Below are 21,431 nucleotides of genomic sequence, written 5' to 3'. Positions count from 1 at the left end.
ATTAAATTTGCCATTTTTTATTTGAACAGCATTTTATCTTCGGTACATTTTTCTTACTGTTGGCAGCATGCTCAGTGGTGAACAAAACTTAAAAAGAGGCTTAGTCATTGAGTCATCAAGTACTTCTGTATGTATGTACCATCCCGCATAAAGTCCTCTTGTGAAATGGAAACATGACCATATTAGCCCATCTGGGAACATTTTGAAAAATATAAGTTATACTTAAATATAACTATTTGAGATATAAATTATATCTAAGAAATTCCACAGATATTCTTTAGGGTGAATTGTTGACTTCAGTGCAAAAGAGACATATAACTCAGATATCATTTTTCATTGTGTTCAGACAGGAAAAATAATGTTGTTGTTATATTTAGAAAGCTATCACTGCCATGATACTGATGAGATGTTTGAATAAATGTTAATAAAAGTATTTTTATTTGATATAAATAGAGAGATAAATAAATTAAATGGTATTTTGCAGTCTCTACATTCGGCACTTGCAGATCGTCAGGGCGTCGTGTTCATCGTTGTTTTCTCTCTTGCAGCTGTGAAAGAATATATGAAACAGAGTGTCATTGATGAGATGGTGAGAAACAGCTTAAACCTGACTCCATATCCCAGCTAACAGGAAACGTTCTCAGGACTTTGGCTAACGTTCTGGCAAGGTTCTCTCAATGCTATAAACAAAACAAAAAAATGTAAGTGACGTTAAAGGGGTCATCGGATGCCCATTTTCCACAAGTTGGTATGATTCTTTAGGATCTTCATGTAAAGTTTGTAACATACTTTGGTTAAAATGGTTTTAAAACTCAATCGTTGTGTAAAACAACACCCTTTTTACCTCCTCAAAAACAGCTCTGTTCACAGCGACCCATTTCGGTGCATGTCTCTTTAAATGATAATGAGCAACTGCTCACCCCACCCCTCTGTTCCATAGGGCATGTCACACAAGACACATAAAGTGATGCCTTGACAGAGTATGTGTATAGGCTAAAGGCCAAAGTATAGGCTAACTAATGTTTGCAAAATGATAATAAAAATAGAAAATGGACCAAAATAGAACATTAATGTTAGCATAGCCAAGAACATTTAAAATAACCAAGATTTTGAACGTTCTTTAAAACATTTTAGGAGCATGTTCTTGTTAGCTGGGTAGTTTAATATTTGACATGAATCTGAATAACAGGCTATATGTATCAGACTGAAAAGCTTTGTTAAGGGATCATTTAAAGCGAGTCAAAATAAAGCTTGACAGGGTCATCAGATCCCAACGTGGAGTGTCACATCTACCAAATAAATAAATACCTGGACATGAAACCTTAATTTGCGCTAACATTACTTTATTATGTTATGCATATATTAGGCTTAAAGGGTTAGTTCACCCAAAAATCATCCCGTAATTTACTCACCCTCAAACCATCCTAGGTAGGTGTATACTATGACTTTCTTCTTTCAGCCGAACACAATCTGAGTTATATTAAAAAATATCTTGGCTCTTCCCAGCTTTATAATGGGAGTGAATGGTACCTTGTTTTTTGAAGCCCAAAAAAGCGCATCCATCCATCATAAAAGTAATCCATACGGCACCAGGGGGTTAATAAAGTCCTTCTGAAGTGAAGTGATGTGTTTTTGTAAGTAAAATATCCATAATTATAACTTAGAAACTGTAATCACTAGCTTCCGGTAACGGCTGTATGCGAGTCGAGTTCCGGCGGAAGAGTGACCTCTGACCCGACGTATGACGTAAGGATGTAGGAGTAGCGCAAGCTTAGACGCCTAGTGGTTCAAACAAAAAGGGCTGGGCAACAAACTCAAGCTCCTCCGGCATTTCTCTTTAAAAATTTCTAGTTTATAAAGTTTATGATGCTTTGCTTCAGAAGGCTTTTATTAACCCACTGGAGTCGTATGGATTACTTTTATGATGGATGGATGCACTTTTTTTGGCTTCAAAATCTCAGTTACTATTCACTCCCATTATAAAGTTTGGAAGTTCCAGGATATTTTTTAATATAACTCCGATTGTTTTCGGCTGAGAGAAGAAAGTCATATACACCTAGGATGGCTTGAAGGAAATTATTGGATAAGTTTCATTTAAACAAGAAAAAGAAGACTGCAACAATATTACAATATGAATGCTGAAGTATTCTGAGTTGATTTGTATTGCAATTGATAAATGAGACGCAAGATAATGGCAGTTGCGTTTGTTTGAATCAAAAGAGAGCGAGTACGCAGTGTAATACGAGAGACACACAAGCAACAGAGATTTCAGTGAGTGCAATATGAGACTGAAAGAGCGCACTGAAATACCAGACGGTGGAATGGCGCGACTGACCAATCAGAATCAAGTATTAAACAGCAACGGCAATAAAGCATTTTTTTTTTTAAACATGTCCAGTGACATACAAAAATACTCAAAGAAACTGTAAATCAAGCAATGTAATTTTCATTCAGACATTACAAATTAGTTTTAATATCCAATAGTGTGAGATAAATTAAATGAATAGTTTTGAAAATAATTCTACCTTTGTAAGATTTGTTGAATTGTGTCACGTATGGTGTAATCTGTCTGTCCATACTTTTGGAATACATTCACATCGCTCTACATCAATCTCACAGTCCTCCTCACTGACGGAAGATGGTGGTTCTGGTAAAAAAAAAATGCAAAAATAAAGAATAAATGTGTTATCGCAGGTGTAAAAAAAAAAAATGCAAAAATATATAAATCATGTTGTTGTGTGTGCCTTGTTGGGTCTATATTAAATTAAAGTCCCTGCAATATAGCAAGTAAATAAAAAGTAACTGAGTCATTCATGCTTTTGGCCAGAAAAGGAATTGGCAATACGGGAGTTGAAATCAATTGACCTCACTGACCTTGTTTGCTGGAGGGGTACGTCACACATCGCTCCGCCATCCAGTCCCATATTAAACCTTTGTTGCATAGCTTCTTGTCTTCTGGCTTACGTGTAGGAGAGCAACTGTACACAGACACATATTATTATGCCAGAAAGCACTCCTACATATATGGCTGACACTCAGCAAGGCACAATCTGTAATTTCTCTTAGAGCAACACTGTTGTATCAACAGTGAATAACAGTGTGGCACTGGAAAACAAAGGGTTGCGTCTAACGTTTCAAAGAGTTTGATGATACACTACAAGAAGTACCCAGCCAATTTTAATTCAAATATATTGCACTTAAAGGACAAATCCAGTGAAAAATGAACCTAGGGGTAATTAACACATGGTTACCGAGTCGATCGTTCCCTGCGATGCGTTTTCATGAAAATCGAATGTATAGAGTTTTATCTTTAAAAACAGATTAGCTCATAACAGTAGTATATGGGGCACAGAGTAAGTAAAAATAAATCGCTAGTTAATACCACTAACAAGGCTCAAAATAGCCTCACACTAACACAGTAGCATAATGAGGGTCCCTACATGCAAACCGAAGCACTGAGAACTTTGTAAGTGTACAGACAGTTTAATAAGAAGATACTTTATAAAGACAGTACATTACGCGTTTACAGACAGGCGTCATCTTGGAAAACAGTCTCGACTAGTCGAGTCACGAACACCGTGCTACGTTAGATTTCACTATGCGTAATTCCTATCGACCAGCTCACTTAGCACGGCGTTCGTGACTCGATTAGTTTTCCAAGATGATGCCTGTCTGTAAACGCGTAATGTACTGTCTTTATAAAGTATCTTCTTATTAAACTGTCTGTACACTTACAAAGTTCTCAATGCTTCGGTTTGCATGTAGGGACCCTCATTATGCTACCGTGTTAGTGTGAGGCTATTTTGAGCCTTGTTAGTGGTATTAACTAGCGATTTTCTTTTACTTACTCTGTGCCCCATATACTAGTGTTATGAGCTAATCTGTTTTTAAAGATAAAACTCTTTACATTCGATTTTCATGAAAACGCATCGCAGGGAACGATCGACTCGGTAACCATGTGTTAATTACCCCTAGGTTCATTTTTCACTGGATTTGTCCTTTAATGTAAGAGTAGGGGAATGTTGAATGCCTCACTGATAACTTCATCAAGCTCTAAAACTGTTCACTGGAGAAACATTCACTATTTATTTAATCTCATGCAATATATCTAGTTTCATATTGTTACAGTACATTTGAGTCTGGTACTGACCCGTTCTTCCTGTGCTTCTCACGAACATGTCTGCGGATCAGCGCGTGTTCCTGGCACTTACACTCAGTGTGATTGGCTATTTTCACCAGCACAGGCTCTGGTCCAGATTTATAAGGCGCCAGACTCACACTCAATATCTGTGAGGAAGAGGACGTATTTTACGAACAGTCAAATGGAACAGTATGTGCACATAAAACACACATGTTAAAGGGATAATTCAATCAAAATTTTAAATTCTGTCTTTGGTTTCTCACCCTCAAATCATTCCAAACCTGCATAACTTACTTCTGTGGAACACAAAAGGAGAAATTTTGAAGAATGATACTGGCCGCTCTTTTCCATTAAATTATAATCGACAGCGACCAATGCTTTAGAATGGTAAAAAGGACACAAAAGCACCATAAAAGTGGCTAAAATGAGGGTAAGTAAATGTTGACAGAATTGCTTTAATTTTTGGGATGAACTGTCCCTTCAAGACTGTGTAAGGGTCTAGTCACACAGAACACATTTTTGCATATCACTGTGCTGCCTTTCCATTGTTTTTCTACGTAAACATGCGAGAGATGTACGTGTTTGACTGTTGCACTCGCATCTCATCTTTTGCAGCGTCTCACACACGACACATCATTCCACTGCACTGCTTATCCATTGTTTTTCTATGTAAACATGCTAGACGGACATGTTTGAGCCTTGCGCTCACATCTTTTTGCAGCGTCCCGTGCTTTCTAAGAACATGGCTCTAACTAAAGTTTCTACTCTAAAAAAGTATGTTGTTGGGGTTTTTTTTTCAATGCAAAAATGTTCTGTGTGAATGAGTCCTAAGATTGCATATTGAATAATGCTCTATATCAAATTCTTAATATGTTGAATGAACTGCACATCATTTCCATATAAATAAGCAAGTACAAACAGATTATATTGGACATTAATTTTTATGTAATACCCACGCAATGCAATGAGTAGTGCTCACAGTTTTATTGACATAAGTCATGCTTGTATTACGGCAGGTAACTCCCTCTTTGTTGCAGCAGCCGCCACACCTGAAGACAGAGACGCACGGGGGCTTGAAAAACACTGCTGTATTGGTGCCCAACTCTTTAGCCACGTCTATACACGTCTCTCTGGGCATACACTGTGTTTTCTGCCATTCATCATCAATATCTGAAAAAGACAAAAACATTTATACTTGTTATACATTTGCCACCACATTGCTAATCACAAATCTGTGTACTTAGACACCACATATTCTCAATTGTGTTTGCATGAAGGTCTCAACCTTTTAGCATCTCTGGGCTGAAAGATGCGGCCGCATAGCGAGTTGACCTGCGGTTCTCAGGTGGAGAGGTGTCATCAAAGTGCTTCAGCTTGAGTCTGCATCTCCACAGCTTCCAGTCCGGGTATTCGGTCAACATCAGAAGCTCATCCAGACTTCCAGCTTCCCTCAGTTCTTGTTCCCACTTCTCCTGGTTTATGTCCTATGAGAGAAACACAATCTTAAATAATGACATTGGGGCTGCTGATTTTAGTACAGAGGCGAACAATTCTCAGAAGAACATGTTTGAGGCATGCTGAGCAAAAATCAGCCACAGTATGGAAGAGCACAGCAGAAGTTAGATAAATCAAAGGATTAGAAAAATGAATGCCCTAATTCTACACAAATTAGGAACAGATTCTTTCCCCTTGAATCATACAAACTCCCTGCTGTCTGTGAGGTATGTGAAGTCTTGCCACAATAAAAGGCCAACCAGTAGGATATAACCACCAACACCATTCTGAGACAGATTTAAATGAGAATTCTGTCCACTAGAGGGCAGTAGTGATAATCAATGTTGGATTTCTCAGCATTTTTTGGCTGTGTAAAGAATCAGTATTACACTAGGGAAAGGATGCAGCTGTTCCTATCGTCATATACCAGGGTTGCATCAGACCTTAAACAGCGCCTTAGTTTTACAACTGCAATATAATCCACAGAGTGTTCCCTCACAACTTGCTGAAAAGATCTATAAAAGAATTTTACATGACTATGCAACCATCTGCATGGATGGCTGGATGAACTCTTGAATCATCTGAAGCAGTTCTAAAGCTCTTCTAAATGGACAAACATACACAATTAGACTTTGCAAGGCTTACTGAATTTTAAGTTCTTTAGAACTTATCTAGAACTTTGTGTTCAGTCTATGTTTGTTGTCAGGCCATAAAGTTCAGATTTTCTGCTTTCAAACCAACTTGTGTAGCCAAACACATAGTACACCCTCTGGCAGAGGCCCACTCTAAACAACTGGAACAAACACTATTAGCTCAGTATGGACCACCTGTTTAGAAGCTCAGTGAAGACACAGATCCCAGTGATTGGAGTTTGGGATGCCTGCCACCAATATGAACAGAAGATCATGGCTGCTTTGCAAAACATGGATTGAATAACTACTAAGTGCCTGGTGACAGCTGCGAAATAACCTTTACAAAGTCACCAGTGTTCACTCTTTCAATGACCAATGTCGATATTGATACCTAGAAAGTCAAATAAATAATGGGCAAATTGTCAAAATAATGCCAATATTATATTACACCACAGCTCTGTCTGGATGTTTCTTACTGGTCAAATGTGAGGTTCGATCTGATATTTCCTACTTTACTACGGGGCTGTTGAATGCTTGAATCTGACTGCTCGATGAACGTTCTAAGGTGTGCAATTATTTTCAGGAAAACACATGGCTAAAGTAGTTCCAGACAGGTCTTGAACACATTACAGTTCCATATCACTTCGCCAAATGATTTCCTTACAGCCAACAACAACAAAAGAACCAAAACCCACAACGACACTAACCAAGCAAATAAATGCGAAAAAATTATTTGCATTTGCCACAAAATTATGTTTTATTATGTACGGAAAGCACATACTATCTTTCCCCCGCTCTCTCTCCCACTCAAACGCACAGTCGCACACACACACATACAGTATGTAGGACACTTGCACAGAAACGTGTTGTTAGTGAAGCTCTGATGATTTTATCAGTAAAAAGTTAAGCAAGTTAAAAGCTACATGACAATTCTCACTAAAAATGGCACGGTTTTTAAGCAGATAAACTTACAGTTTCGCTATTAGAGTTTCAGTGCTCATCTTGTTGCTAGGACAATTGTTTTGTACACTGTGGTGGACTATTTGTTTTCTTAACAGAAGCGGAAAATTATATTCAAATATGATTATAAAATAACTTCATAATTTTCAAATCAAAACAGTATTTCATTTCCACGTATTTATTTACTTTGTGATAAGGGTGGTAATGTACAGTTACTAGCAGCCAATAGCAAAAGATAGGCTATCACTGAGCTTTAGGCCTCCATAAAACTGAATAACAAATGTACACAAATGATAAAAACGAGGATTTATTTTATACAATAATTTAATTAATAATTAAAAGAAAAAAAAGAAAATGTTGCAGTACTTGTATTAATCGGACATGGGTACTTTTTTGGCCAGCCTGATAAATACATCAGTCACCAATATCCTTCATTACAAAACAGAAGAGCAAGTGGACAGAGTTTATGGAGCAGATTATGTAAGGTTTGTAAGGTTTGCTGGAGTGCATTTACACACAAACCCCTACACAAAGTCTACCACCTCTATCAATACCACATGAGTTATTGAGAATATTGAGTTAAGCAGGCAAAAAACAGCACTGGCTTGGTTTTGATTGTTTACTACACACCGGGTGTGTCCCACAAAAAAAAGACTGAATAAAAAACAGAAATAGAGGACTTCCAAATCCCAATCATGCTTTTTATGAGACGGGAAAGCCACAAAGCGGGCGGAAAGTAAAACAGCCGAGGCTGGGATGGAGAGGGTTGGCACGCGATATGAAAGTCATCATCAGAGAAGTCTCGCATCCTGCTGTCGTGTAGTGACATTATCTTCTGTGATCCCTTCAGTATGTTAGGGTGGAGACGTCTGCTTCCACTTACCCACGCAGACAATGCATCAACAAACAGAAAGAGCGAGAGAATGAGGAGGGGTTTAAAAAGAAAGAATATGAGTTACAACTGTGAATTTTCCCTGGACAAGCTTAATGAGGTAGAGGCCCCTAACAAGGAAGAAGAAACTAAACGGGTGAGAACAGTGAGAGTTTGAACATATAAAAGACGCCTCGGGCTGCACTTGGATACCAGGCTTCATGCCACACACACACACTGCCTCTTTATGGAGCGTATCTGTAAAAAACGAATTGGATATTATGCTATTGCACCACTGCTTGGAACTCATCACCCTTCTTATGTAACCTATCATTGATATACTCACATACACGCACTGAAAAACAGATGAATGGCCTTAACAGCTTGTCTTTGGAAATTCTTACTAGTAGCCATAGTGTTCCCCAGCATGCTTCCAGGGGAACCATCAATCTTACCGCAAAAAAATTGCAATTCCAAACATTTTCATTGACTTCAGGCTGATTCAAGCCTCATTTCCCAAGGTAACATACAGGAAAATGATCAAGTTTGCTATTAAGTCACCCGAAGGTCACAGCAGGAGGCCCCATCCGGCCCTCCTGATCTTGTAGCAGGTCCCTGTTCAGTGAGTCAGCGCAAATTGACGTATTTTAAAGGGGCAGCTCACCCAAAAAAAAATAATAATAATCAGTGGGGTCCAATATTGTATTAGACCCCTTTGACTTTCATTGAATTAATAAAAACATTCTTTAGAATATTTACACAGAAGAATGAAAGTCATACAGGTTTGGGATGAAATTGAGTATACTCTTAAAAATGAAAGTTCCTTATTAGCATTTATGGTTCCATTTAGAACCTTTAACATCACTGGAATCTTTTCATTCAACAATTTTAATTTTATAAATGTTCTTAGAGCTAAGAAAAAATGTATCTTTTAACAACTGTTCACTGAAAAGTTCTTTGGGGAACCAAAAATGGTTCTTCATGACATTGCAGCAAAAAAAAAACCTTTCGGGACATTTGAGAGTATAAATGATGCCAAACTGGTTCACAACTAAATATGGATATTATAACAATTATAAATGAAAACACTGTTGAATTAAACCTCAGAATCATTCAAATTCTACTGCGAACAAAAAGTGTCCTGTAGTTTTTGCTGCTCTTGGTGTTCTAAATGTATGCTGAGATATGCTATACTCACTCTTTGGGGTCTGTAGGCGTCCACTGCTAGCATCAGTCTGACATACAGGAGTAGCAACATGTGAAATCCAGCACATTTCTGTGTCTTCATCCTGCTACTTACTCTCCAGGGTACCGTCCAGCAATTAAGCAGTGAAGGGAGGCCAGTCTGCGTATACACTCACGCACACTCACAGATCACGCGGCAGGTTTCTCAAACAGGACCACACAGGCACACCAAGAGAAACCTGTGAAAACGAGCTTTCCGGAGCCAAATGGGATCTCCTCTTTAAAAAAAAAAAAAAAAAAAAAGAGGAGGAGGAGGAGAAAGAGGCATCAATCAGTGCTGGTCTAGGACAGAACTTGGCTGAGGAATAACTTCTCAGTCTTTCCCTTCTGTTTTGTAGGATTCTTTCTGATCAGGACGACACCTTGGTGTTGTCATCCGTCTTGGACCGGCCAAATTTGGCCCAGTGTCTCCACAGACCCAGATGTGTCACACAATATGTGTGTTTGCAAAATCCGCCACAAGCTCACATCCAGTATTCTCCAGCCGCCAGTGCGTGCAAGGCCATCTGGGAGGCGTGCATGTCTGTCCCGTCGATGTGCGCTCCAGTCCCACTCCACTGTCACGTTTCCTGCTTGCAGACTTCCAGGCTCAGTTGCTCACACACAGGAACATGTGGTTTTAAATGTGATCCAGACCTCTACGGAGGATAAGGAGTGAAGGAGGGGGAAGAGAAGGAGGAGGAGGGGGGAACGGAGGGAAGAAGGGAAGAGAGAGAGTGCGAGGAGAAGAGAGACTGTATTTAAATGCAGCAAAGTGGCGGGATTAAAAAGGAGGGGAGCTAAGCCGTTTCTCTCGTTCTCTGTGTGCGCGCGTCACACAGATCCAACAATGAGCTTGTGAAACGAATCAGGAATTAGAGGAAGCTTTAATGCAGCGTAATGGGTTGTGAGTGCCATTCTCTGCACCCACACTCTACGTGCTCTATCGGATCATCTAAATGCTTTTACTTTAAAAGCTTCAGAAGAATCTATTATCAGCGGTCAAAGGAATATATTACACGATTGTTTGCGTAGATCGGACATGGTCGCTTTTATAAAATGTGGATGGCCCAGTGGTCCAATACCTGTATAAGGAAATCCTCAGGGTTAAAGGAAACTTGCCACAGATATTAGATAAAGGAAATCACGTTGAACCAGATACAATGTGAACCAGAGCCAGATGCAAAATAAAAACAAAAATAAATAGTCAAATTATATATTCTTTAATTATAAGAATGACATAGATTTCAGGTGATACATCAGACTACAAATCCTTTGTTACAATCAGAATTACATCAGAAATTAGAGTAACGTTGCATATATAGTGGCCCCAAACAGTATATACATTTAAATGCACCCTAAAAAAAAAATATATATATATATAAAAAAAATATATATATATATAGATATATATATATATCTTTTAGTTGGAATTTCTTTTTTCTTTTAGTTGGAAAAAGTGGAAGTGCCACTTTTTATTTCAAAAGCATGATTCAAATATCCACTTTTTGAGGCTGCTCAGTTAAAGTTAAAGGCACAAAAAACAAACAAAGCACATATTGGATATATTCTTATAGAAGGGGATATTTATGCAAATTTTAGAACTTTTGACTAATCTTTGATTTCCAAACTTTTGCCCTCTCAAATCCATTAGTGGCTGATCTGAAATCTGAGATGGCCTGATTAATCTCTTCTTGTGTGTTCATGACAAAGGGCCCTGAAACAAACAAATAAATAAGAAAAATCTATAAATGGTATAACATAGATATATATGTTTATATAACAAATAAATAAGCAAATATATCTTAATTTAGATAAAATAAATGTATAAGCAATATACAGTATATGCAAATTAACACTGTCAATTTAATGTAAATTAAAGAAGCATGCTTGTCCCTTCATCCATGTAAATAATATTTGTATATATATATTTTTTTTTAATCTTTATTTGGGGTCTTTTCTCAGAAAATACTGATTTATGCAACTAATTTTATTTAATTAATGATTAATTAATGATTAATCATCAAATCATGTATTTAATTGTTTGATACCCTTAATTCAAATATTTGGTTATGTAGAATATTACCTACCTCTACCATTATAACTTACCATGCTTAACCACAGGCTCATTAATTGGTTCACCAGCAATTAACACAAAGTGAGACTCCTCCTCTGCCTAGAAATAATAATGAAGGGAATAAAGAGACTGAATTTAGACTAAACCTGAAGTTGTACAAAAAAAATTAAAAAACAGAGTAGCTTTACAGGAACAATAGGAAAAGAAAACCTTGTTTTCCACTCTGACGCATTCACCATCTTCCAAAACCACCGTGTGGTGTGGTTCAATCGTCCGCAGATCATCGTCTGGGCCTGAGAGGAATTCAAACAGCCCAAATAAATTTCACAATCCTATACAAATTATGTTATAAAACTAGTTCTATCATGACAATTCTGCATGATTTTTAGCATGGTAATGGATATGACAATGTTAATGTATTTGGTCTTGGAGGAAAAGATCTGCTACATTGCTGCTGCTGTTGATTATTGTTGTAGATTATTGCAGCTGCTGCAGAGCAAGTATAGGAACTTGCTATTGCCAATACATATGCCAATACGCTCCTGTGATTATGCAAGACATACTGCTGCTGCACAAATTGCATATATCAATTACCCATAGCAGATCTATACAGGTGGAGCTGGGGAAGGTGGAGGGTTTTAGACGAATTCTGAAAGTGCGCTACAAACTGCTATAGTGAATGGTAACCAGCCATTCAAATGTTGAATAGCAAGCTCATTGGCTGCAGATGCGACCGAATACAGAAGACCAAATACTCCACAAACCAAAATAAATAAGAAAAAAAATTATGCAAGAGATGTGCTTTGTAGGGTAAAGATGGTCGCGCATCGCATCCCACCCACTTAGATCATTTCTCGAGAAGTCTGTTTCTCAACAGCTGCTCAATATATGCTAAATGCATTTCAGAGAAAAATGAAAATACAAGATTCATTTAGAAACTTCTTTGAAGTCACAGGTGGAGTATTCACTCTTAATGATTGTGTATTTAATTTCCTACAACCTGGAAATCATCAAAATCAACCTGATAAATCAACATATCAAACACTGCTTTGGCAATCTCATTTCTCAATGTGAGAGTTTAGAGTTGCCATTGGCACAAGATCATAGGAATAGTCTAAATGTCTGTCAGATGTCCAAGAGAGAGAGAGAGAGAGAGAGGAAGAGAAAAAGAACCATAAAGCACCTGCTCGAATTTCAAGGTCAGAAAGCTGCTATGGTAGTGGATTTGCCTGCAGGGGGGCAAAGTTTCTTTTTATGTGGTCTTCATTTGAACTCACCAGTGCATAAAGAACCTGTGAGGGTGTAGATGAAAGCGGTCCAACCTGAGAAAGGAATACGATAATTAAAACAATGGAAATATATAATTATAAAATAATAAGTGTAGGGGTAATACACTTTTGACATTGAGATAACTGTCAAAAAGTGACTCAATTTACATGAATATGTTAATATACAGTGGGGTCCAAAAGTCTAGGATCACACTGGAAACATGAGATTTAAACCCGTAATAAAATCGGAAGATGTAAGATTGACATTTTTCAAACAAAGAAATATAAAGTAAAAAATGATAGTATTTTCTTATCTTGATGTGACTAAAGCCCTATTCGCACTGGATTAGTATTATCTGGGGATCTCGTGTGATTTAGAAATTACCCACCCTCATCTGAACTTCGTATGGCGCATTCGAACGGGATAAGCGAAGCCTGTGATTTTACTCGAATTTACTGACTTATCTCCTGGATATGATGTCAATAGGCTATTGCTTGGAAATGTCTTGTTGTTATTATAGGTCTAGCTGTATGATGCATCATAAACAGAAGAATGTTCCTTACCGCATGCTGATACATGTCCATCTCCATCTAACCATTCTTTTTGTTTTTGCTCTACTGATGGTTTTCAGCTTTCTCTTTCTGCAAATTGTATAGTTGTATCGTATGGTGTATAGCGATATGACCCAGCACCTAAAATACTATCAAAACACTCATCTTTTGCTCCATTTTTCGCAAAAGATGGATAAAAAAGCGCACAGGAAACAAAAACCTTGAAAAAATTATAAAAGACTCCGCCAAACCACAAGGATGCCGATTTGCACGGGACTAATATTATCACAGGACCTCGGTGTTCGGCGAAATATGGTAGGTCATTTGCGGGGGAATTTTTACTTTACAAATTACAGACATGGGAGATTCGCACGGGATTAAGATCACAGACAAACTCCGCAATTATTACAAATGACTAGAGGTCACCAGGTAATATTTATCCCGTGCGAATAGGGCTTTAGGCCATTCTGTGGCTACATGTGGATGCACACGGGACCAGGATTGAAAAGCCTTTCCAACCTTTCCAACAGTTTTTTTGGGGTCCTTGAGTGATTTTCTGCGGTCAGTTTCTGATAATGATGTACAACAAGCTCAATACTGATGCCAGTAGGCTAAACTGTATCTTTAAGAACACTTAGATGAGTGTGAGTCAAACTGTTCCATGTATACAAGAACACGTCATACATTTAGATTAGTTGTTACTTGACGTCTTGCCTTTGAGTCACAATGGTGAGTGACTCCTTTGGCTACAAAGAATCAAGTATGACTTCATTCACTATTTGAGCAAAAATGAAACAATACTGTATTTTCCCAGAACTTCCCAGATGTTTTACAATTACGCACTTTTTAAGGAAACTTAAGACTCATTTCTTGCAAAATGTGTTTGCCTTTACAAGGTTTGCCTGGTAAACCAAGTTTAGAATGACAAAATTGTGAACAACATTGGAATTTCGCTCTGTAAGTAAATTGGGATTTAATGGAAAACTCTCCCTAACATGGGGGAAAACACATGTAATTAAACAAAATACATCTGATAATCATCTTTTACCTTTAGGAACAGGTTGCACATGCTTTGCACCTTCCTTCAGCATAAAGTCGAGGTACATGGTTGGAGTTCTCGTGTAAACCTTTGACTGACAACAGAAACAACATGTAAATACCACAACACAATGTTTTATTACAGCAGAAGACTACTGTGACAACAACATTTTATGTTATTTATTCATAACATTCATTTTTACCAGATTTCTTTATTGCTACAAGACAAAAAAATAGATAAATTGTTCAATGTTGTTTAAATTATGAGCTCTAACAGATGTAAAAACATTGTGTGTGAGTTCCAGTGCATATCTGGTTCCAGTAAGCCCAAGTATTTGGCTGACCCACATTTAACTTCAGCGCCGCATCCACCCCTCTTGCCCTAGAGAAACCCTCCATAACCACATTATACGTTTAAAACATTTTGCAAAAACCACTTCCAATGAAGCCTGCTCCAAATTTCCTGCTTTTGTCTGAGAGAGGGGGAAGAGGATGGCCTTGCAGCAACAGTTAGCGTGATGAACCCCAGTATCAGATTGTAATTCGGACGTTCCGATTGGATGGGACATTTACAAAGGAGTCGGCCGTTTGGATCAAACATTCAGTGATAGGACTCTAGGCTCTTGTTTTTTGCCTTAAATCATAGATGAGAAAGACAGACAGAAGCGTGGGTAATAGCTTTAATGTGTTGATAAGTGGATGGACAAATTAACATGTTTGCAAAATTACAGACGATAAGCAGATGCAAGTGTCAGGGAGATGGAGGCGTACAGGCTACTTTTCTTTCACTTAGTGGTTTGGTTCATAGAGTTTAGAATAATTATGAGGAGCATGTTTTTTATCACCTAATAAACAAGCAGTCCTCTTGGCTGGCAAAATCAGCCATACTTCAGATTAATGTTTCAGTATATCAGAAAACTACAGAGACAGTTCCAACCTCCACCTTGAAAAGAGAGATATGAATGGAAACTATGGGAAGAAAGACAAACAGGATTGAGGCCCTGTACCAAATGGCACACTTCATATGCACTTATGGTCCTGTAGACTTGCAATGGCCGCAGCTTGAGTGTGATCATGAAGTCCACGAGACAGAAGTGTGCTCGCGAACGCCCCCTTTGCGGTCGATATGCAGCCTCGAAGCATACGTTTGCCTACAGCAGACTTCTTCCCGACAGTCAAAGCGACGTTACTCATAGGAAGATCACGATTATTTAAGGTGCCATTTGGGACAGGGCTAAGATTGCTCTATGAATCACTTGTGCTAACCACAACCTTTCAAGAGGGTTCCCAAATGTTTTCCCAAATGAATTTCCATGGCTTCTCCAGTTGTTTATGATTACTGGATAAATCCTGTTTTAAATTTTTTAAAACAATTCAAATTTAGATATATTCACTTATGAATGATACATATCAATTTGTGAACTGTTCTGACTGGAAAATTCTAAAGCCTGCTACAGGCTGGGATTTCGGCAATCCTATAAGATCATTACAAATCACAACGTATCGTAGGCTATGACGCAAGCTAGTATAGAAGAATGTCATCGGCATGCGCTAGATGTAAACAAATAGAGCAAGATGAATCGTAGGGAGCGAAAGAGGAGAAAATGAACGTGGTCATGGCTAAGGAAAGGCCAACTCGGCATGCTAATTTTGCGAATGGAGCTTGAGGTAAGTAGTTTTAGCGCCATGTCGCATGGATCAATACGCCATTTCATGTTGCATTTTTATTGGCTAGTCAGTAGAAACAGGTCGTAAAAGCAAACGCACTGTGAGATAATCATGCTAAATTTCTGACACTGTCAGAAAATGAATCGCAGGCTATCTTTGGTCGCAAGACCGTGACAACGTTCGTCTTTGAAAATCTCTGATGTTTCTATGACCATAAAACACCGACCTTAACTCCAAGAGCTTCCCCCGAGATGACATTCACAGTGACTCCATCTTTGCTGGGTTTGGGAATCTCTTTGCTCTTCAGCTCCTGGTACTGAGGCTCCACCATCTTATCTGCACTTTTCAGGTTCACCCAAAGCTGAAGGCCATGAATGCGTTCGTCTGACACAGGCATCTCAGCATGAACCACCCCACGACCTGCCGTCATCCACTAACACAACAGAAAACAAATACATAGCCAAGTAAGAACAAAAACTAATGTTTTATTCTACAGTATTCCTAATGGTAGACTTATCTGGTTGTAATCGCCAATAAACAGACTAACCGCTTGGTTTAGGGGCTTATACACTGGTTAATGTCATCTTCATGTTGAGCATGAGAGATGTTTATGAGCTTATATTTCAACGTAAAAATGAACCACTGCAGTTTTACGACAACAGCTTAATATGCCTAATGGCGCACTTTTCTTTCTCCTCTTCCTTTATCGTTCTCTCTTAGTGAAAGTTTCCACTCCTTCTGAGGTTTAGCAGCCCCTCTCAGGGAGCCATTATGCAATAGGTGGTTTGAAACATGAAACACTCATGCAGCTTTTTTCTTCACTGCTCTCCTGGTATTATCAGGGAGTCCCTTATGTTTGATAGTGAGGCAGTAGCCCAGGTAGCTGGAGGTTAGGTGCGAGCTGTAGTTAAAGTAGTGAGTGCTACAGACCTATTAAAGGCCCATTAAAATTCCCTCACTGACCCGGGGGAAAGTGAGACAGCTTTACGACACAGGAAAACACAGAAAGTGCCCTACGGGTATACGAGCTCTTAGTCCATTTGGTGAGTGCATGTGTGCATGGATATAAAATCCTATTAAATGTAAATACATTTTTTTATAGCTTTCATTTTAATTAATTTTAACTTGTATTTTTACAGCATGCATATAAAAAATAAAAATGGTGGCTTTCCTTCTATCCATGAAAGACTTGCCCAAGTGTACACTTTTGGTGTACATTACTTTTGGTTCAGTAAAAGGGCCTTTTAAAACAATATTAGATATTAAGAGTCAGATTTACTAACAGCTTGCGCCAGCACAAATCCTCTTTTGGCGTTATAAAATTACTGTCAGGATTTACTAAGACACTCAGTGAGAAATTAGCGATAAAAGGGCATAGACTTGCATCTGACTTTATTGTATATGCTTTTGTTGGAGTTTCCCTGTCAGGCCGCTATATTTATGGGCGGAGAATATTTAAATTAATCATGCAACGTGATTTCCTAAGGTTTGCAGTGGTCAATTTCAATTGATAAAACTGTCAATTGACAAAAGACTTCACACAGCAAGCTGTCATACGGGGGTCAGCCCTATGTTTAAGATTTTTTTTTTACTGAAAATTTTGAAAATTAGGCCCTATGTTCCCACAGCCCTATGTTCCCACAACCATATGTTCCCACAGCCCTATGTTCTCTCATTTAACTATGTCCCCTATGAAGGGTAGGTTTTAGTGCTTGTGCTGGTACAGGGATAGCCCAATTACATCCCATACAAGTCTCCCTCCTGTGAGGGGTAGGTTTTAGGTATGTCAAACAATCAAGCCTAATTCCCCCACGAAGGGTAGGTTTTAGTGCTTGCACTGGTACAGGGATGGCCCAATAACATCCCAGACAAGTCTCCCTTCTGTGAGGGGTAGGTTTAGGTATGTTAGGGTTAGGGCTGTGGGAACATAAGGCTGTGGGAACATAGACATGCTCCCATCATACGGAAGTAAACAAGGTAGACATTAAAGTAAGTAATTGCGCATTTATTTATTGTGTGATCTGCCACGAAGCCAGCGAATTTAAACACAGGCAATATAAAAACAAAGAGGAGGATGTGAAAAAAGAGAGTTTTTAAACATTTATGATACAGGCCCTCATATTTTGCATAGAGCTGTCATTGTAATACTTATGAGTTCTGACACATCACTGCCCTTCCACCGACTCCCCTTCGCAACTCTTGATAACGTCAAGTATGTAAGATCTTTGAAGTGATTCCCATGAGCGCAGAATTGTGACGAATGTCGTTCATCTGAATTCCATTCCAGATTCCATGTGGTTTGTGCTGTTCACACTGTCATGAGAACAACAGTCACCAAAACACCTGATTTGGGGCACATTTACCTGCAGTCTGGTTTTGACGTGATTCCTGCACCACACTTGTCAATAGTGTAGTGCTGAATGAAGCACAGCTCACACAGAAATCACTTTCAGACCAAGAAACGGCATCAACACTGCAAATTCATGTGACCAAAATATTTCACCCTCACGGAAAATATCTAAATTCGCTGAACAATGGTAAATATGACAGCACCTTAAGTAATGAGCGTTTCATCATTTCGAGAGATGGTAAGGTCTCATTGTTGTTCTACCTGAAGGTCCCCAGGCTCCAACCTCCCACTGTGACCACAGAAGTCTTCATGGGCTGTTACTCCACTCAACAAGTATGTTACCTGTGAAACAAATGAAAACAAAACCCTTACGTCAGAAGTATTTAAAATAAGATTGTAGTTTTCTGAAAATGAAGCAGTTTCTTGGGGAAAAATTCTCGCAAAAGACAGAAAGTATGGAAAAGTCATCAACTTGATGTTCATTTAGAGAAAAATAAACATGTCAAAAGTCGTACAGGTGAAAGGTGAAACATATTTCAAGGGCTGTGCTTGCAGAGTAGAATTTTATGTTCAAGGGATTTTGGTAAAGCCCTGATGGACTATAAAGTTAAATGCAAAAAGCAGATATATCCCACGCAGTGAGATGGAAAATTTAAATTGTTAATGAGTGACGTTGATGATGAATATTTGATCAAAATCTTACAGTTAATAATTCTGGCACAAATACAAATATACATGTTTTATGAATGCCCAGTAAAGGTCTTTCATGCACCATAAAAAACATAGTTCTTCCAAGCCAAGCTAGAGGCTTGATGCTAATGTATCATTATCTAAAATTTGCATATATTACATAAGCATGTTTTCAATGAACAAAATCTGCCTGCAGCCGTTTCCCATTTGTCCACTGAAAAAAAGCAAAAAGGAATCTCCATGGTCAGCTGAGGTGGTCCGACATACACCCTGGAGGGATTGCATGTCATCTCCCACACAGACAACGTCGCTCTCAACAGGATACGGGATGCAGGGTAAGAGGTCAACATCTGACCCCTCAGAGGCTTGCTTGACCTGTGGCCACAGGCAGCCTGTGATCTCGAAGCACAGCTGCGATCTGATGGTTCGCGAACAAACACACCTGCATGTCTCAAGCAACATTGATGACACGGTGAACAGCCTGGAAATTTGTGCCTCACAGCCTCGTTTTAATCTGTGTATATCCTATAACTAAAGTCCATTGTATATTGTTTGTCTGTGTTATATATCCCTGCAAAACAAATTACCTCTTTAGATTATTTTTTCCAGGATTTAGATTTAGAGTGCTCTCTTAAGCAATCATTTCCAGCAAATATTAGAAGACAAATCCATTCGTGAAGGAAGGTGACACAGAGTGACTCATCCTCTATAAGAAATGAATGCAGATGGCAATTGATGACATCACACTCATAAACAAGTCTAAATTATTTCCACAACCACACTGACCGCTTTCCATAGAAACAGTTTATGCTAGACATGTTGCCAAACTGTGAGTTAACAAATGAGTACATCAGATGTTGTAAATAAATAATCAAGGAGACAAATTCAGAGGCTAAGTGAGTTAGTCAGCTTTTCTTTAGTCAAGTTTCAAATAATACTCTCAGGACCAGATCTGGCCAAAACACTGTCATTTTGAAGGAAGCGTTTTTAATGACCATACATCCTCTCACATTGAGTGAACAGAACTTGAGTACTCAAATTGCCAAAAACAACGGGAGTGGTTTACTGGATGATCTATATATTCTCGCCAGCTTGTCTTTCATATTCTTTTCTGTGTTTGGACATTGCATATCAAAGGACTTGTTCCTTAAAAAGAATTATCACTCTAGAGAGCATATTGGACAAAAGTCTATGTAGTGCAGGATGAGTCATCAATATGTTTGGTCTGTTACATTTTAAATGCATATATCTGCTAAAAGTTCATTTTGTCCATCTGTTGGGAGTACATAAACATAGACGACCTCATCGCTAACATACATGAACTAAAAGCCAGTTTGGGCAACTGTGCTGTGAGAAAATATTAAGAATATGAGCCCTCTAGTGGTCAAGAGGTGTCATAATTGTCCTTTTGATGGGTCCACATTTTTCTATTTTAACTCTCTGCATAGTGTAGCCTATTTGAAAAAACTGTTAAAAATTCTCAGTGTCATAATTTAAGGAGAAATGTAATACTCATTCAGACGGCTTGCAGGACCATCATTCATAAACACGCAGAACGGTGTTATCACGTTGTACCTGTTACTTTTATCAGCGATTATATGAATGGACTAATCATAACCCGTTTGTCATTACAGGAGGAGAATCCTATTTAGATGCCCCACCGTAAACAGATTTCCGGTTGTTTGCCAGAATATTTTTTTATTATTATTTAGTAGAATTAAATAGTTACACATTTAAGTGTACCAACGCACTTCGTAAATCAAAAATAAAAGTCCAGATTTAGATTTTTTGAGCCGTCACGCGCCCTCTGGCGGAAGATTCCGTGTTGTCTTGGTCGGTCAAAAGCAACAAGGTATTGGTTTAGTAACATTAATCCACTAATAATTTCAGTTTATTTCATCTGACTGCACGAATTCATGGATTTGACAAGTGTCGCCCTTTCCATGACAGCAATGCAATGGTATAGTTTTAAAATACACGACTTAATAGCGTTTACCGTCTCAAATCCACGGTGAGGATGATCAGGAAAACCCGCTGGTTTGGCGATACAGAATTCATCCAGCATCAAAAAAGGGTCGAGATTCTTCAGCTGAAATCAATCATAATGCAGTTTATGTATCGAGCATTTCGAAGCAAACACGTCATCAGTGATCAAACCAGCACCTCGTTCCGTCCAATGCTCCTGCGAACTCGAGCTCCGACGCCTTCAGACTGTTCGACACTCAAAACCACCTTAGAGACTCTTCTCATCATCATAACCACCTTGGTATCTACTTATGATCACAATATTTTGCTTCAGCTCTCAGTTTGTGAGCGCCCAAATGCACCGGAAGTCAAAAGCTTATTCAGATGCACATTTATTTAAACAAAAGCTCTTTGCAATGTCATTCGCTGTCAGATTGTCTGTATTCACCTATGACAGGTGTTTGTTTTGGGTTTGCCAAGGCTTCCTACACAGATCACAAT

The 21,431-nt window shown here is 38.5% G+C and overlaps 2 protein-coding genes across 4 annotated transcripts; both read right to left on the bottom strand.

Moving 5' to 3' along the window:
* Positions 1 to 2: 2 nt before the first annotated feature.
* Positions 3 to 10,162, bottom strand: vegfd (vascular endothelial growth factor D). 3 transcript variants are annotated; one of them, XM_084100267.1, is made up of 7 exons: positions 9,297 to 10,162; positions 5,427 to 5,625; positions 5,121 to 5,311; positions 4,151 to 4,287; positions 2,875 to 2,978; positions 2,526 to 2,647; positions 3 to 548 (listed from the first exon to the last, which is right to left on the bottom strand). In XM_084100267.1, the coding sequence occupies exons 1-6, from the start codon at positions 9,384 to 9,386 to the stop codon at positions 2,550 to 2,552; spliced, it is 819 nt and encodes a 272-aa protein (XP_083956393.1). In that variant the 5' UTR covers positions 9,387 to 10,162; the 3' UTR covers positions 3 to 548; positions 2,526 to 2,549. The 3 variants fall into 3 exon arrangements, with proteins under 3 accessions (XP_083956393.1, XP_083956395.1, XP_083956394.1); XM_084100269.1 differs by lacking the exon at positions 9,297 to 10,162 and adding an exon at positions 8,554 to 8,722; XM_084100268.1 differs by lacking the exon at positions 2,526 to 2,647 and having other exon boundaries at positions 4 to 548; positions 9,297 to 9,934.
* A 613-nt stretch (positions 10,163 to 10,775) lies between these two features.
* Positions 10,776 to 21,387, bottom strand: pir (pirin). Its single transcript, XM_084100266.1, has 9 exons — positions 21,129 to 21,387; positions 20,962 to 21,054; positions 18,537 to 18,617; positions 16,152 to 16,358; positions 14,268 to 14,352; positions 12,677 to 12,721; positions 11,610 to 11,692; positions 11,432 to 11,498; positions 10,776 to 11,039 (listed from the first exon to the last, which is right to left on the bottom strand). The coding sequence occupies exons 1-9, from the start codon at positions 21,219 to 21,221 to the stop codon at positions 10,921 to 10,923; spliced, it is 873 nt and encodes a 290-aa protein (XP_083956392.1). The 5' UTR covers positions 21,222 to 21,387; the 3' UTR covers positions 10,776 to 10,920.
* Between the last annotated feature and the right edge of the window lie 44 nt (positions 21,388 to 21,431).

The sequence above is a fragment of the Abramis brama genome, assembly GCF_963993115.1.
Source record: "Abramis brama genome assembly, chromosome: 23".
In the NCBI taxonomy this organism is placed as follows: Eukaryota; Metazoa; Chordata; class Actinopteri; order Cypriniformes; family Leuciscidae; genus Abramis; species Abramis brama.
The sequence above is the reverse complement of the archived record's forward strand: the minus strand, read 5'-3'. Positions and strand labels throughout refer to the sequence as shown.